The sequence below is a fragment of the Chenopodium album genome, chromosome 19 (assembly GCF_948465745.1).
Source record: "Chenopodium album chromosome 19, dcCheAlbu1.1, whole genome shotgun sequence".
Taxonomy (NCBI): domain Eukaryota; kingdom Viridiplantae; phylum Streptophyta; class Magnoliopsida; order Caryophyllales; family Amaranthaceae; genus Chenopodium; species Chenopodium album.
The window spans coordinates 8743081-8761170 of NC_137852.1; the positions used below are offsets into that span (position 1 = coordinate 8743081).

The 18090-nt window shown below is 35.0% G+C and overlaps 3 protein-coding genes across 3 annotated transcripts; all 3 read right to left on the reverse strand.

The window, feature by feature from the left end:
* Window positions 1-541: 541 nt before the first annotated feature.
* LOC145595029 (putative protein phosphatase 2C 72) lies at window positions 542-3066 on the reverse strand. The gene is made up of 5 exons (XM_081651379.1): window positions 2837-3066; window positions 1759-2091; window positions 1523-1637; window positions 1152-1375; window positions 542-1068 (listed from the first exon to the last, which is right to left on the reverse strand). The coding sequence occupies exons 1-5, from the start codon at window positions 3005-3007 to the stop codon at window positions 844-846; spliced, it is 1068 nt and encodes a 355-aa protein (XP_081507505.1). The 5' UTR covers window positions 3008-3066; the 3' UTR covers window positions 542-843.
* Window positions 3067-4070: 1004 nt separating this feature from the next.
* On the reverse strand, window positions 4071-6297 carry LOC145595087 (uncharacterized). The gene is made up of 3 exons (XM_081651446.1): window positions 5827-6297; window positions 5343-5501; window positions 4071-4651 (listed from the first exon to the last, which is right to left on the reverse strand). Exons 1-3 carry the CDS (start codon window positions 6091-6093, stop codon window positions 4295-4297), a joined length of 783 nt encoding a protein of 260 aa, XP_081507572.1. The 5' UTR covers window positions 6094-6297; the 3' UTR covers window positions 4071-4294.
* An 8352-nt stretch (window positions 6298-14649) lies between these two features.
* LOC145595199 (uncharacterized) lies at window positions 14650-17924 on the reverse strand. Its single transcript, XM_081651579.1, has 3 exons — window positions 17631-17924; window positions 15817-15975; window positions 14650-15345 (listed from the first exon to the last, which is right to left on the reverse strand). Exons 1-3 carry the CDS (start codon window positions 17901-17903, stop codon window positions 14989-14991), a joined length of 789 nt encoding a protein of 262 aa, XP_081507705.1. The 5' UTR covers window positions 17904-17924; the 3' UTR covers window positions 14650-14988.
* Window positions 17925-18090: the final 166 nt, after the last annotated feature.

Consider the following 18090-nt stretch of genomic DNA (forward strand, 5'->3'; position numbering starts at 1 on the left):
GAATTGTCATTCATTTTTTTAAAACACCTGGCCAACAGCTGCTGACTAGCAACAATATAAAACGAAGTAGTATTAATCAAATAATTAAACAACAGCTGCTACTTGATGAAAAGGTCGAAATTTTAATTCATTAAACAACATAATTAAGAGTAATCTTGCTTATTATTTTTATTAAAAAATAAATAAAGACGTATAACATTTTGCTACGGAGTCATAAATCCCTCATGATTCATGACATATCCTGTCTCGAAATTGTATAGGTATGTAGCCGTGATATGCTTAAAATTCATATTACGGGGTATTTTAGGAATCTCGGGAACTTATAAAGAGATATTTTCGTAAATTAATTAAGGGATAATTGAGTAGAAATTCTTGAATTGAATAAATTAAATCTAATATTGTTTGATCACGCTTTCGTTGAATTGTATGTAATTACCACCTTAACCAAAAAATGAAATAGAAATAAAAAGGAAGCGATTATATATGAGTCACAAACACATACTACATTACAACAAGACCTTTACAATATATCAGCACAATGCACATTCATACCCTACTTGTTACAACTAACAGGGGAATAGATGATAGAGTCTTAAATCTTTCTAAATTCTGTACACATTCGAAACGATTTATCGATTTCACACCCCAATCTTCATTCTTAAACCTTGCTTACCAGTTACCACAAAAGATCGAGTGTAAAACCTCCTTCAAGTCCCTTCGTTTCGAGTCAAGATCACCTTATACAATCAATTAACAGGGTTACTAATATGTACATACAAAGAGTGGTCCTTAAGTACCTGTACTGTAATTTGTGTACAATGTTTAAAATCTCCTGAATTATGATTATGGAAGCTTTGTTTCAAGAGGTGGACTTGCTGATGTCTGATGACTCTGACCCTTCTTCTGTAGGAAGTAGCAGACAACAGTGCAATCGTCACGCTTGTCAAATCGAAACTTCTTCTTCCAAGCTACAACTGCAGCATCTATAACTGCTTTTGCGGCCATCTCTTCTTGCTGTACACCCCATACTATTGATGCTACTTCCTCATTGCTCAGGACATCCCATATCTGCAAATTTCCAAGCTAAGAGTGACATGTTTAGATTTGAAAAAATTGCAAGTGCAATAGCCATTAAGTTCAGAAAATCTTACCCCATCACTAGCAAGCAAGATAAACAAATCGCTTGGAGTTATGTGGTGATGAGTGATTACTGGAGTAGAGATTATGCCACACTTTTTCATTAAATATTCTCCAAAGGAACGAGACATAGCCAGGCCAGGTCTGTCAATAAGAGGTAACCACGCTCGTTTGACATGCGGTTCGTTCTTCATTGCCAACACTCTGCCGTTGAACCTTCTTATTCTGTCAGCTTCATCTACATGACATACTAAAAAAGTAAATAATGCTTCATACATGTATATACTAAGTTACTAACTATTTTCTTACAGTAAATGCAGAAAAAAGGCCTTATTTTGATCAGTTGCATAAAAATCAAAATATGGAAACATAGTTGCTTAATCACCAGGTATGCCAGGCGTTAAATCAGTGGTTAATTGAACAGCAGTAACTCCACTGTCTCCTCTGCATCCTAGAATAGCCCTTGAATCCCCAAGGTTCGCGATGAGTAGATCGTCACTCTACTCAAAATAATATGCTTTACTTCCAGAAATCATATAACAAATATATAAAGTATATGTTCAACTTTGAAGATTTGCATACTTTATATATTGGCTTAATACTGGTGTAACTGTAACAAACCTGTTTCAGAGCTACTACTGCAGTACTTCCACTGAAAAAATCGCGCCTCTCTGACAGCACCTTCTTAAGCACTTCATCATCCATTTCTTGGAAAGCTTTTATACATGCCTCCTTCCATGTAAGGAGTTCCTTGCTGTTGTTTAGTGATGAACAACCCAAATTTGTTGTTTGATCAGTTTCGCTGTTACTTCTTGTCTGTGGCTCTGACATTGCAATCTTTTGCTTTAGGATTAACAATGGCAAGCGGCGACTAACATCCTTGCTCACTAGATGACCATCTATCCCATGACCATCAAATACTCCACAAAGTACACCATTTTCTGACCCATAGCCCTTCAAATAGAAAGACAAAGCAGCTAAGGTCCAAGCCTCTAAATAAAATTTTACAACAACAGAACTGTAAAGTACTAATGATTAAAAATAACAAATAAATATCAAACGAGAAACCGTTTTGATGCATGATTTTTTGTTACTAGTCTAGAATCCTCAAATAAGACCTGTCATGTTATATGAAATATAAAAAAAAACTAAAAATTCAATGATCTTCTTGCAAAAACTCTGAAATGCCTTCTATTTAATTTACCTGGCCTGTTATACTGATATATACTAGGATTTAGCCCTTTTCTTTGAAAAGACAGGAGAAAAGATTTATCAACCTGGAATTACTATGCCTATTATCAATAAGCATGTAATTTTGTTTTCCATATATCTCTAAGTTCTAACTCTTAAGTCTATGAAAGACCACCCTCAAGTCTAGTGGTACCATCTTTCATGAGAACAACCCTGAGAGAAAGCATAATTGCAAGGGGAAAGACCTAGCTACCTGCATGATCAGGCTGATAACTCTGCGATAGGGCAGTCCGGCTAAGCCAGCATGTACAGTTTAAAACAAAAGTGTTGGTGCTAACTTACCATTTTTTTGATATATTGTATTATCAATCAAATCTTAAATCAATGCTCACAAGTTGACCAAACAAAAAATAAGCACCTCTGTCTTGTTCTTGGACACACCTAGAGCTAGTTAAACCCTGAAACAATTAAGAATTAGTACATAAAAATTGGATAACAAAGTAAGTACCTGACAAAGGACAGCACAATCCTGGTTAACAGCCTTGCCACCTCGTTTAGTATAAACGGACAGCCCAGACTTAATCTGGCTATTATAATCTAAACCATTTTGATCATAGATAACATTTCCAAGACCCTCTGTATCATCTGGAATTGATGAAGTTGATAGATTGATTCCCATGTTATGAAAAAATGAAAAACTTGTATTCTTACACAGATATATTTCTGAAAAAATAAATATATAAAGGTCTTTCAATTTTGCAAACTTCCCCTGGATATAATTGAAAAGGTAGCAAGTTGATAAAAACAAAATGAATAACTATAAAATATACTGAACTGCCCTTTTTTGAATTAAAAGGGTGTTATTCTTATAACCACTTCTATCCAAATGTATTTATAAGTTCCAAGTTGCAGCTCTTATTTGCACAATATTTATCATGTAAGTCTGTCTGAAATCCGTTCGTATTTGGTATTATACGGAATATACTTTACTCTCATACATAACGTGTAAAACCATTTATGATAACACTGTATTCGGCTAATCTTTTTGTTAATGTTTTCTTTTGTTTCAACTGCCAAATTTGCTTATGCTCATACTGTATTCAGATGTAGACATATATGATTGGTGTATCCTTGTTACGATACTTGACGTTGGTAATATCCAAGCTTAGATTCTTTTGGAAGTAGTCTTGCTAACAATAGATATTTGTTGCATATTTAATTTGTTTGTTAAGTTGCTAAAATTCAGTCATAGAGGACTGTTTTACAATAATTGCAGTAAAATATTGCAACAACGCCCAGCTAAAACACGTATCAGAGGATATTCTGGAGATAAATACATTATTTTATGAGTTTTTAATATCCTAATTGATGATAACCCAAAGTCAGGAGACTAATCAATGTATCTTAATTACACCCTTGTAAACAGCTCTACAATCCTTATTATCTTGTGTTTTTCTGAAGAAGTTTGAAGCAGTTACTTTCCTAGGTGCCTCATACATACTGTAACCCAATCAAGACCTAAAGTGACTCGAAATCAAATGACCCGGATTCAACTCAAACTGCAGTTGTTGACCTGACCTAATCCAAATAATGATATAACATGAGCTGAATAGAGTCAAATAATGTGCTTGTCACCTCCAATTATACCTAGCAAGTTTAATTCACTCACAAGAACAACTAATCAACATCAATACATCAAACTGGGTCACTGATAGAAATATACTAATGCACATCATTTGAAATTACTAGAAATTATACTTGCTGAACTTCATCAGTAAAAACCTCCAGAATTTACATAGTGCCAACTTAGAAACAGGGACAGAGATGCCTAGACAACGTAGTACATGGAAATCAGAAAAGCAGCAGCTGTCTCATATTAACTACAATACAATATCTGGATATGACAGCTACAACAAATATTCATAACATCTGCTAGATGCCCAGACTACCTAGTCAATCAACATTCTCATTGGCTGGACACCGTGATGGTATCATCAGCCTGAGCAGCATCAGTTGCCGGCAATTTCTTAGTCAGTGACATGGGTAAATCAAGGTCATCTTGCAAGCAACGCTGCTGAGGGTGTGACAACAACAAGCACATTTGACGGAAAAGAATGCGTTGAAGGCCCTGACCACTTTCAAAGATGTAGCCCTCATACTCAGTAACTTGTTCAAGGGCTTCTACGAGAGCATCATAAACTTTTTGGGGGCAATTCTCAGGTCCTGGCTTGTCATGAAGGTAAATTACATCCAGAGTGAAGAACTTTTGGTTGGCAGGCCACTGAAATCGTGGTTGCACAGATGAACGGCAATACAGCAATATCTAAAGGCATGCCAAGGGAATATTGATAAGTTAGACAAGTTGCGGACAAGACTTTTCCAATTCGAAAGGGAGAAGGCAGAAACAAGATCATGAAGCAGCCTTAAAATGTAAGACCCATTTGTGAACCCCATTGTGCAATATGGAATGTAAACAGCAATATCTAAAGACATGCCAAGGGGATATTGATAAGTTAGACAAGTTGCGGACAGAATCTAAACAATTGTTCTGCTAGAAGTCTAAAACCCTCTGAATTTCCCAAATGTCAGATAGGTTATGTCGAAATTTTGAGACTTTTCCAGTTTGAAAGGGAGAAGGCAGAAACAAGATCATGAAGCAGCCTAAGCATATAAGACCCATTTGTGAACCCCATTGTGCAATATGGAATGGAAAATCAGGAGAAGAAGCTTGGTTCAGTAAATTAGAAACATACAATTACACAAACTCCAGCAAGCAATAACACAAGTAACCAAAATAATCCAGAAAACTAGTCTAAATGCAACATGGGTAGTCATTAATGTTGGAAATATATGTTAATCAATCATTCAAAATCAACAGTGACAATTTAGGTGGAGGTCTAATATTAATAATTCATGTTATCTGCACAATCAATCAGCAAAGATAGCTGACAAGCAATCACAAGATCAAACTTTTCAAGTTCATTGGTAATATTTGAACTCATTTAGTCACTTACAACTCTTAATATTCGATTTTGAGACCGAGATTTTTTGGCTTGGTGAGCAGCAACCCGAAATAACTGAGTAAGGTCTGCCTGACCTCCTGATGAAATCACAGACAACCCTCTAAATGCAGCAATTGCAGAATCAACTTCACTTGTAAACTCCTTTTTTACCTTCAGAAACAGAAAACAACAGGTTAAAACCCAGATAACAAAAACACCAAACCCACTCCATCAATAACAAAAATTGGTAAAAACATTTCTGATCACCATTTAAAATTCAAAATTTCTTACCCGGGCAATAAAAACAACTGCATTTTAAAACCCAGATAACAAAATTCTCAAAAACCCTCAATCAATTTCAAAAACTCAATCAAGAAACAGCATCAATCCACCAACCCCATCTGGATAAAACACTCAATTACCAAACAATTAAACAACCAATCAAATTCTAATCAAAAATTGATTTTAAAAAAGAAGAACAAGATTAGAAAATCACCCAAGAAGCAGAATTAGAAAGAGAAGCAAAGGCAAAACGATGATTGGGATTAATGGTGAGTTTGGCATGGATGAATAAGAGAATGGATTGTTTGATAGAATCAAGTCGAGTAATGGGTCTTCCATTTGGGCCAGTGTTCTTCATTTCAACCATACTTTCGTTGTCAACATCAATACAGAAAAGTATGTCTTCGTTGCTGTATCGATTTGCTTTCAATGAATACGCTGCTCCTCCGCTTCCGCTGCCCTCCACCACTTGAACTTCCATTTTTCCCTCTCCTCAGATTCAGTGATTGGGGGTGTTTACCAGCTCTTTTTAATGTTGTTACTCCAGAAATGATGAGATTTGTCAAAAAAAAAAACAAAAAAAAAGGGGGGTTTTCTATACAGTAACCCCTATGACATTAATCGAGTAATTTGTGTGACGGTATAACCTCTATAGTTTTGACAAAGTAAACCTCATAATAGTTGGCCACATTGCGTGGCCAACCGACAACGTGTATAAAGTTCCTTTATCAAAAATTCACCATAACACTCCAAATCACCAACCCTTTAATTATATGCATTTTTTGGAGACTACACTCTAAACAACTTCAAGTTCTCAATCATCAAAACGAAAAAATGTGCAGCACGCATTTTGCGTGACTGACCTCACCAATAACTGCTTGCAAAAGATCAAAGGAACTTATAGAGCACTGATGAAATAACCCCTATGACACTAGCTGAGTAACCCCTATATATATCACTGAACGAGTAACCTCTATAGCTTTGACAAAGTCACCCTAAAATAGTTGGTCATATTGTGTGACTATCGACAATATGAGAATAAGACCCTATTCTTTTGAGCTTCTAATTAGTAGAGCAGAGAACATCAGATTTTAACAGAGTAGGTGTCAACAAGCATAACAAGTGTCAGCAGATTATTAATACTCAATACAACATAACTAAATAGGGTTCAGCAGACCAGTCCACAACAAACCAGAGCAGTCCTAATGAACGGGTTAAAAATATATTTTTTTTTTCCTTATATTATATACTTCATATTTAATATCATTCTAATGTTACATATATCCCGTGCATTTTGCATGGGCACAATCTAGTTAACATAAAATTTTAGTCATCATACCAATTCGGTAAATAAATCAGCATCCACATTTAATAAAAAGTTGCTGATAATTAATCGAAATACAATTAGATAAACGTTTTTTTTAACATAAAATTAAACTTGTATTTTCTCGGAAATTTTCACCTGTTGAATCCCATTGTAGCCCACTTATAAGTGTCCCACGTTGGAGAAAGAGGAGAGATGGTTTCACTTTATAAGATAGAGGAGTACCTCCTACTATTGCCAATTGGTTTTAGTATGGAAGCTCCAAAGCCTTATTTGTGGCTCAAACTCTCATCCTCCTTGTTCGGGTTGCCCAGGCCCATTTCATATTGTTTCGAAATTTAACAGCACCAAAAAACAAAATACGTAGTAATTGAGGTAACAAATTCACAGTTGACATGTTTTGGTGCTGAAAACTGCTCTAAGATTTATTGGGTCATTTTAGGTTTTAACAAAACGAGGCAATTCTCGTACTTTTTGTCAATTTTGACGTTAAATCGATTACTTTGGTCCAAGTACCTTAAAACAAAGATTTTTATTTAAAACAAGATATGGTCCGCAATATTGTAAAAAAATTTCTCTAACCATTGGCATTTTGGGTATTAGGGCCAATTAGGCTACACCTCAATAAAACCTGAGGAAAATGTTCACTTTTTACAAAAGTTAGGCCTTGTCCAATTCACAGGTTCAATAAAAATCAGTAGCTTAAGGCGTATTTGGCAAAATAGAAGGTAGCTGTTAGCTGTGTAGATAGCGTTTAGTTGTTAGTTGTGAATATAGATAATTTAAGTATGAGTGTTCGGTAAGATAGCGGTTGACTAGCTATTACATATAAAAATCAATATTTTATTTTTAAAATTATAGATTAAATTTTCAACAACTACCTCAAAAGCTTCCTCTAATTTCAAAAGCTAATATTTCTAACTTTTCATAAAAGCTACCTCCACCACTAAAAGCTACCTTAACCTCTACTTTGCCAAACACTCACATTATACTCCCTCCGTCTCAAAAAGAACGACCCATTTGGCTAAAACTTTGTCCCAAAAAGAATGAACCATTTGCATTAAAACACCCACGAATTTGCTACAATATTTGTGCAAAATTAGCTTCCCTATATCAAAATTTGATTTTCCATGTTATTTTATTACTTTCTCTCTCTATTTTTTTTTTACAAACCCCATGTAAATTTAACTTTCCAATATACTTTTACTTCTTTTTACTTAACTTCCTTAATACCCGCGTAATCAACCCAAATGGGTTGTTCTTTTTGGGACAGAGGGAGTAGTAGTTTGACCAAGTCAAACAACTAGCTAAAAGCTACAGTACCTAAAAGCTACTTAAAATCTAGCGTCAAATGGCCCTTAAAGAAGATATATAATAGAAAAAGAAAAGAAAAAAAAAATTCAATTCGGTTAAAATAATTTCAGCTCGGTAAAAAATATTTTAAGTTCGGCCAAAATAATTTTATTTAGTAAAATAATTTCAGTTTAATAAAAATAAGGTGATGTAAACCGGCCCTTAGTTTTCAACTAGCTTTACAGTGTGTTTGGATAAAGAAAGAGGAAGGAAAAGAAGGGGAGGGAGGAGGAGGGGAGGGAAAGGGAGGGGAGGAAAGAATGGTGAGTTTTTCTTTCTAATCTCTCCATTGTTGGAGGGATTAATTTCCTACTATTTAATCCCTTCATTTCTCTCCCCTCCAATTCCCTTCCTTTCTCATTTGTTATCCAAATGAAAGATACCCCATCTCTCCATTTCTCTTCCCTTCCTTTCCCTCCATTTCAATCTATCCAAACACACCGTAAGTCATGTCCAACTCATGTTTTTTACTAAATTTTATATTTTTTTAAAATTTTATATTGTGACAACAAACAAGTTGCAATGTTAATTCAACTTTAATTTAAATACTATAATGTTTTTGTACTTGTATCAATGTCACCAGTCAAGAAATTGAAGCATTAGAGTACTGAAAGATACATTAAAAGAATTTATGATCATTTTTTTTTTTAATATATAACTAGTGAGTAGTCCGGACGTTGCTCCGGGATACTACTTTTATAGTTGTGCAGTTTCAATACTTTTATAGTATTATATTATTTATTGTGCAATATTAAAACATAATTAGCTATTAGCCTAGATGGTTACACAATAATCTCTCTTCCAAGAGGTCTAGTGTTCGAACCTTGTCATCCTTATTAAATTGATTGTCATATTGAAAAGAACATATTAAATTGTTTCCTATGGAAATTGTTTTACTAGGAAACAGCCGGTTTTAGTATATAGTTATTGCTTAAATGATTAATGTTAATTTTTTGTTGGAACGATTATAATGTTAATTTTAATTATAAAAAAAAATTAGTTTTGATAATCCCAACTCTACCTGATTTTCTTTTAATAATCTCAACTTTGAATTATTCTTAAATAATACAAACTGTAGGGTTGTTTTCTTTCTTTAATCCTAAAACCGATCAACAAACTCTATTAACAGGTTACATGACACGTGTTAACTTGTCATTAGTTTAAAAATAAAAAATTAAAAAGAAAGAAGTAAAAAACAAAAGAAAAACAAAAATCCAAAACTACTTTTTATTAATTAAAACCAACTTTTTATGTGGATATTTAGAGCATCTCCAATGGTAAGCTACAAAGGCTTGTAGCTTGCTTTGCCATGTCAACTTTTAGAGCTACAACCTTTTTAAGCTACAAAGTACTCCAATGTAAAGAACATATTAAATTGAAAAGGAAATTTTTTTTTTTGCCAGAATACAACAAATTTCTTTTTTTTTTTTTTTTTTTTTTTTTTTGTAGAAGAAGCCCAACCAGGGGAGCTCATTCATTCATAGAGGAATCATGATTTAACAAGGGTACAATGCAAGTCGGGAAATTCGACAACCAAATACGCCTACCTAGCAGTCTAGCACCCAAGGAACAAGATGAGCAAGTTCATGGGCAACTTTATTTCCCTCCCTATGAACAAAATTCCAAGACACACACTCAAGAGACTTGCTTACATGATAGATATCATCTAGGACAATACTTAAAGAACTAGAACCCCTCTCTCGTGACTTAATTGCGTTGATTAACCCAAGTCAGTCGCTCTCCACTGTCGTCACATGCCTAAAACCGAGCTTAATCACAGCCTGCAAACCAAGCAACACAGCCATAGCCTCAGCCAGGGGCGGATCTATGTAGGTGCATGGTGAGTACGTGACTCACCAGAAAAAAAAAAAAAAAATCAAAAAAAATATCAAAGAGACCTCCTTTTATAGAAAGGCGGTCTCTTTTCTGCTATTGTTGCCACCTCTAACATTGTCAGATTTTTTTTAAATATCAAAGAGACCAGTTATTTAAATAAAAGGTCTCTTTTCTGCTTAAATTGAATTTGGCTCTGCTTTCTTTTTTCATTAAAGAGACCTGTTATTTAATAACCGGTCTCTTAAGTTATCTCACCTTTTTTTTTTTTTTTTTTTTTTTGTTCTCCGTATAATTATTTTATAATTCTTGTTTCTATTTATAGTTTTATACTATATTTGCGCAACCAATTTTAATATATTCCCATAAAGCTTAGCAATTAAGTAAAAAAATCATAAAGTTAATTTAATGTAATAATTTTTGTATTATTTGTTTGTAGCATGTTATTTATTTGGAGTACGTACTTTCGACTTGTAAGATTGAATTTTTGGATTGAAATCATTTTGGTGAAATATATATATATATATATATATATATATATATATATATATATATATATATATATATATAATTTTTGGATTGAAATAAGTGATCAATAATTGATGGTGGCTCACCTGTTCGAAAATCCTGGACCAGCCACTGGCCTCAGCTATATCAGGCTGCCAGCACTCATCCATATTCCATGCTACAACCGCCTTTATCATCCCAGCAGAATCCCTGACCACAGCTCCAACTGAAGAGCCCTTCCCCGCCACCAGTCCTGCATCAACATTCAGCATTCAGCTTAATAAAGTTGCCCCCAGGTGGCTGCCATCTGCATCTTTCCCTGCTGCTAACAGGCCCAACAGGCTTCTCATCACTTTGCAACTCACTCATCAGCTTAGAGACATAGTCTAAAGATCACTTCGAGTTGCATTGCTCCCCCTAAAACAGCCATCTGTTACGCGCATTCCATATAGCCCAACAAATGGACATAAATAAACCATGATTATAGTTATTGCTTATTTGATATTTTTTTTTAAAGGAATGATTATATTGTTAATTTTAATTAAGGAAAAATTTGTCTTAATAATCTCAACTTTAGATTTTTTTTTTGCAAACTTTTATATAAATTGGATGTAAAATAAATATTGTACATTCGTTATAAAATTACCCCTAAAATGGACAAAAGTTACCATAATATAAATAAAGGTTACCTTGACATAAATAAAAGTTACGAAGTATTATTTATGCTTTATTGATAAAAGTTACCCAAAAATTGTAAAAGTGACCCTAAATTTACAGTATGTTATTGTACACCGGATATATACAAAAGTTATTCTTTTTTTTTTTCTCTAGGGGAAGTCTCAACTTTAGATTATTCTTACATAATTTGAATTTTAGGGGTTGTTTTCTTTCTTCAATTCCAAACCGGTCAACAAAACTATTAGAGGGCGTTTGGTTCGCAAACTGGTATAGGGTTGGAATCAAGTTTGAAACCATAGAGGTATGGGTTTAGAACTTAATTCTTAAATGTCGTATGTTTGGTATAATTATAAAATGCAATGTTCTTCTTTTATTTAATGCGTAAAAGTATGAGAATGAGCCAAACCCATTCTAAACCCCATACCTTGGGAATTTGAAGTATGGATTTAAAATTCATAAAATCATAAAACAAACATAAGGTATGAATTTAAACCATTCTAAACTAAGGGCCTGTTCATATTTACTTAATTTCAGTTCAGTTCAGTTCAGTTCAGCTCCAATCAGTTCAGTTCAGTTCAGTTCAGTTCCAATCGGTTCAGTTCAGTTCAGTTCAGTTCCAATCAGTTCAGTTCAGTTCAACTCTTAGGGCCTGTTCATATTTACTTAATTTCAGTTCAGTTCAGCTCCAATCAGTTCAGTTCAGTTCAGTTCAGTTCCAATCAGTTCAGTTCAGTTCAGTTCAGTTCCAATCAGTTCAGTTCAGTTCAGTTCAGTTCAGCTCTTAATTTCCCTCTCACATAAAATATTCATTTCAGCTTAATTCAGTTCAGTTCAGTTCAGTTCAGTTCCAATCAGTTCAGTTCAGTTCAATTCAGTTCCAATCAGTTCAGTTCAGCTCCAATCAGTTCATTTCAGTTCAGTTCAGCTCAATTCAGTAAATATGAACAGACCCTTAATTTCCCTCTCACATAAAATATTCATTTCAGCTTAATTCAGTTCAGTTCAGTTCAGTTCAGTTCCAATCAGTTCAGTTCAGTTCAGTTCAGTTCCAATCAGTTCAGTTCAGTTCAGTTCAGTTCAGCTCCAATCAGTTCAGTTCAGTTCAGTTCAGCTCAGTTCAGTAAATATGAACAGGCCCTAATACCTTATACCTTAATTATGTGAACCAAACACTCCCTTAACAAGTTACATGACATGAATCAACTTGTTATTAGTGTAAAAAAAAAAAAAAAATTAAAAAATAAAAAAAAAAAGTAAAACAAAAACCCGAAACCTACTTTAATTTTTTTTTTTTTTTTTTTTGACTAGTTATCGAAATTTATTTTGTAGATGGATATTTATGCTTTAAGTAAGGTTTATATTGTTAAGAAAAAAACCTAATTAGATCCGTAGGCAGCGAGAACGGAAACATGCAAAACCACTAGCCGATCCGTGGGCTACAAGGAATAAAAACTTGCAAATTTGTTTCCTATATAATGAATGAACCCTCAAGTAGGTCTTGCCGCAAATTCACAATATCCTATATTCATATTCATATATTTTTGTCAAAATTAATTAATTAATTACAGTACATGAAACATGGCAAATTTACCAACGACATTGCCACAATCATTGCTGAGCATATCCCATTTTTTGAAGACTTTGAGGCTTTCGGCTTGTTGGAGAACAGCAGCCAAACAAGCCAAGTTTCGAGCCAACATTAACCTATTTTCCACATCATCACCCAAACACAAGTCGGTATGGCTAATGCTGCCCGAATTCAATAATACCTCGAACGAACGCCGAATTTACAGCCTCTATAACCGCAAAGTCCGCACAGTCAACCTCCCTCTGTCGTCGAACCCCAACAACAACGACATTAGGCTGTTATCTTCCCATGGATGGTTACTCTCTGTCTCTGACAGCGGTGATAATCTGTGTCTTCTCAACCCATTGTCTAATGCCGCCATAACAAACCTTCCTAAGGTTAGGTACTGGATAACTGGAACCATTTTTTTAATGGTTTCCGATACTTTAATTTTAATCATTATGGCGAGACATTATTTGAGAAATTTGTTTTATCAGGGAACCCGTCCTCATCTAGTGATTTCACAATCGCCCTCGTTTTGGCCGAGCCTTTTGCTAACCTATGTTGCCGTCATGAGATCATTTCTTTCTGGAGGAACGGCAATCATCAATGGGAACCACTTTTGGAGTATGGAGATAGTAAATACGTAGATTTCTATAATGATATTATTTTTTACAAGGGAAACTTTTATAGCGTTGATGATGGCGGAACCATATGGTGTTACGAATTTGACCACTCATGTTGTCCTCATGATCGGGTGGTTGCTGATCTTAAGGGCCAGTTGCACAATGATTATTCGCCCTACCAATGGCCTAAAAAGATGAGTGTAGTATACTACTTGGTTGAATCAGAGAATCGGTTGTTAGTTGTTTGTAGGGTCAGAGTGAAGGATGATAGCTCTTCACAGACTGTGTCATTCAAGGTATTCGAGCTGAATGTTGATAATGGGGAAGCTAAGAGTGTTCCTAACTTGGGAGATGTAGCGATTTTCGTGGGTTGCAACTCCTCCTTTTCGACAAAGGCATCTGCTGCTCATGGCATCAAACACAACTCTATTTATTTTACTGATGATTATAGGGCAGCACATGATTTTGGATTAAGATTAAAGTCCAAAAGCGGAGGCTTTATTGAAATGGGCATCTTCAGTTTGACAGATGAAAGTTTTCATCAGCTTGATCTCGTTGAACCACCACATTTTAGTATATATGCACCATATTTGTGGCTTGAGGATCCTAGCTTATGATCTATGATTGTTCTCCTATTGGATTTTAATTAGGTATATAGCACCTATTGTTATTCAGATTCTATCAAAGTATCAATAAAAAGTTTTGTTTGCCACTTTTTTTTTTTTTTTTTTTTTTTTTTTTTTTTTTTTTTTGGGGTATGACTTTACAGAAGCTAATGCTTCCTTATTTTCAATGTTGACGTCCGATTATCGTATCATATATTCATTCATGATTTTCATATAGGCAACATTATCACCCCCAGAGAATCTACTATATACTCGAATTAGTGAGGAAGGAGTTTCCAAATTGATGCAGTGAAACTGAGAAAATATGTGTTGTCTATCTATCTATGCTTGTAAATATGTTGAATCTGGAATTGAAAGTTCTTGAAACCTCGTTCGGAATTGGGAATAGGGATTATCTGATCAGCTCTCATATGTGATATACTTGTATGAAAAAAAGCATTAAGGGGTCCTTAAAGATCTTAAAGAGGAAACAAGAAGAAAATAAAATGGAGACAGAAATATAATGCACATCATTTGAAGTTAATAGCAAGTTTAAGTCACTCACAAGAACAACCAACCAACAGCAATACATCATACAGGGTCACTTAGAAATATACTAATGCACATCATTTGAAGTTACTAAACATTACACTTTACACTTGCTGAACTTCATCAGTAAAAAGCCATCAGTTAAAAGCTCCAGAATTTACATAGTGCCAACTTAGAAACAGAGACAGGGAAGCCTAGATAACTTAGTACATGAAAATTAGAAAAGCAGCAGCTGTCTCTTTTTATCTACACGATACAATGTCTGAAGATGACAACTACAACAAATATTCAAAACATCGGTTGAATGCCCGAACTACCTAGTCAATCAATATTGTCATTGGCTGGACACAGTGATGGTATCTTCAGCCTGAGCACCATCAGCTGCCGGCAATTTCTTAGTCAGTGACATGGGTAAATCAAGGTCATCTTGCAAGCAACGCTGCTGAGGGTGTGACAACAACAAGCACATGTGACGGAAAAGAACGCGTTGAAGGCCCTGACCACTTTCAAAGATGTAGCCCTCATATTCAGTAACTTGTTCAAGGGCTTCTACAAGAGCATCATAAACTTTTTGGGGGCAATTCTCAGGTCCTGGCTTGTCATGAAGGTAAATTACATCCAGAGTGAAGAGCTTTTGGTCAATAGGCCACTGAAATTGTGGTTGCACAGATGAACGGCAATACAGCAAGATCTAAAGGCATGCCAAGGGGTTCGAAGATGAGTTAGACAAGTTGCGGACAGAGTCTAAACAAATGATGTGCTAGAAGTCTAAAACCCTCTGAGTTTCCCAAAAAGCCAATAGGTTATGTCAAAGTTTTGAGACCTTTCCAAGTTTGAAAGAGAGAAGGCAGAAAAAAAGGTTATGAAGCAGCCAAAGCATATAAAACCCATCTTGGTTTAGTAAACATAAAATTATACCAACTCCAGCATGCAATAACACAAGCACCCAAAATAATCCAGAAAACTAGGTCAAATGCAACATGGGTAGTTAATAATTCAAAATCAAAAGTGACAATTTAGGTGAAAGTCTTAACTATGATTCACGTTTATCTGCACAATCAATCAGCAAAGGTTTCTGACAAGCAATTACATGACCAAACATTTCAAATTCATGAACAGTACACTGTACTAAATTCAATAATTAATAACTGAACTCACTTACCACTCTTAATATTCGACTTTGAGACCGAGATTTTTTTGCTTCATGAGCAGCAACTCGAAATAACTGGGAAAGGTCTGCCTGACCTCCTGATGAGCTCACAGACAACCCTCGAAATGCAGCGATTGCAGAATCAACTTCACTTGTGAACTCCTTTCTTACCTTCAGAAACAGAAAACGACAGGTAAATTTAACTTTTAAATAACACCCTTAAAGCTGAATGAAACCCCAAACCCACTCCATCCATAAGAAAAAGAGAATGCAAGAGGCATGGCAAAAATTGGTATTTGTTCTATTAGACTTGCATAAGTTAATGCCAAGCTGAAGGAGAACTAAAACAATCCCAAAGGGTATATCATAGATTGATAGTTATAAATTATTATCATTGACTCTCTCAACTACTACGGCATAAACCCAGTCAACCAATCAATCATAGCTGCTACAGCTTTTATAAGGAAGTGAAACATGCAAATATCCCACAGGAACCTTCTTAATACTCCAACCATAAAGCCATTCTTTATTCAGCAGAGGTTGTCATCAAAGTAATTACAAGTTGAGACCTAACTGAGAAACAACTAATTTCACAGCTTGCTCATGCTTACTGGCTTAGACATAAACTGAAGGGATAACAATTAATCTCAGGTTCACTTCTCAATAAATGAAAGCAATAAGGCCATGCCCATCCCTTTTGAGCCGAGAAATGATTCAAGAGAGGAGCTGAACACAGCAATGTCAAGCGATAGATAAGTGAGGCTTCACCTATCTCATGCACACTGCACTCAATTACATTTCTAGTGTTCCAAATGAAGCCCCATAGAAAGTATCAAGCATTATTGACTCACAAATGAGAATAAGGACAATCATCAAGTTGAGGTATTTAGCAAAGCATAGCTAAGCACAGTAGCATAAGGTCTAACATAACCCGCTAAAGACAACATATGTATCAATCTGATTCGAACACAAATTTCCACAATGGAGAAGGTAGGATTTTTAAGGAAAGGATAAATATATCAATTGCATAGAGCTAACTTACAAACAAAATCTGTCAACAACCAATCAATTTGCACTCAATCAGCCATCTTTATTCGATAAGACAAACTAGCAAAACTATTAAGCAGAGAACTTATATAAGAGCATCTAAAACAAAGCCACTTCCAACTATATCCTGTGCCTCTAATCACAACTTGAATAACCCGACATCCTAAGTCAAGTTGCCTATAATCTACTCATTTCAAAGTCAATCCATGCTCATACTACTTCCCAACCAGTACAATTTTTGAAGACCATTATGAAGGAGTCCAAGTTTGATCATCTCCCATCACTTCACTATTCCAGGTAACAATATATCAACATACATTGTCAACATTGAGCAATCAAAAAACCAAAATATCTCACAAGAGAAGTGAGAACACAAACAAACATCCCTTTTCCATCAAACTAAGAGTTAATGTCAGCTAGCTTAGGTAAAGATATAGAGTAATGGGAGTCAATGGAATCCCGTCTACACCATTGTCCTCTGTGCCTCTCTCTATGTATCTATACACCATTACAAACATATATAATTCCTCAAAGCAAAAACATTTTTGATCACCATAAAAGTATCAAAATCTCCAATTTGGACAACAAAAACAACAGCAAATCAACGCCCAGAAATCAAAATTCTCAAAAACCCTCAATCAATCCAAAAAACACAATCAAGAAACATCAAACCAACCACCCCATCTGGGTATAACACTCAATCACCAAACAATTGTACAATTAATCAAATTCTAACCAAAAATTGATTTTAGAAAAGAAGAACAAGATTAGAAAATCACCCAAGAAGCAGATTTAGCAAGAGAAGCAAAGGCAAAACGATGATTGGGATTAATGGTGAGTTTGGCATGGATGAATAAAAGAATGGATTGTTTGATAGAATCAAGTCGGGTAATGGGTCTTCCATTTGGACCAGTGTTCTTCATTTCAACCATACATTCGTTGTCAACATCAATGCAGAATAGTATGTCTTCGTTGCTGTATCGACTTGGTTTCAATGTGTACGCTGCTCCGCCTCTTCCGCTGCCGCTGCCCTCCACTATTTGAACTTCCATGTCTTTCTCTCTCCTCTTGTTTGGGGGGGTAAATCAGTTTTTTTTAATACTGGAGAAATTTTGTGAGCTTTAACACCAGAATGAAATCATCATGGATGGTATTAAATTACCAACTAGTATGTGCCCCGCGCGATGCCCCGGGATCTGGATTGATAGTTTGTGTACTTTTTTTTAATTTTATAATAAT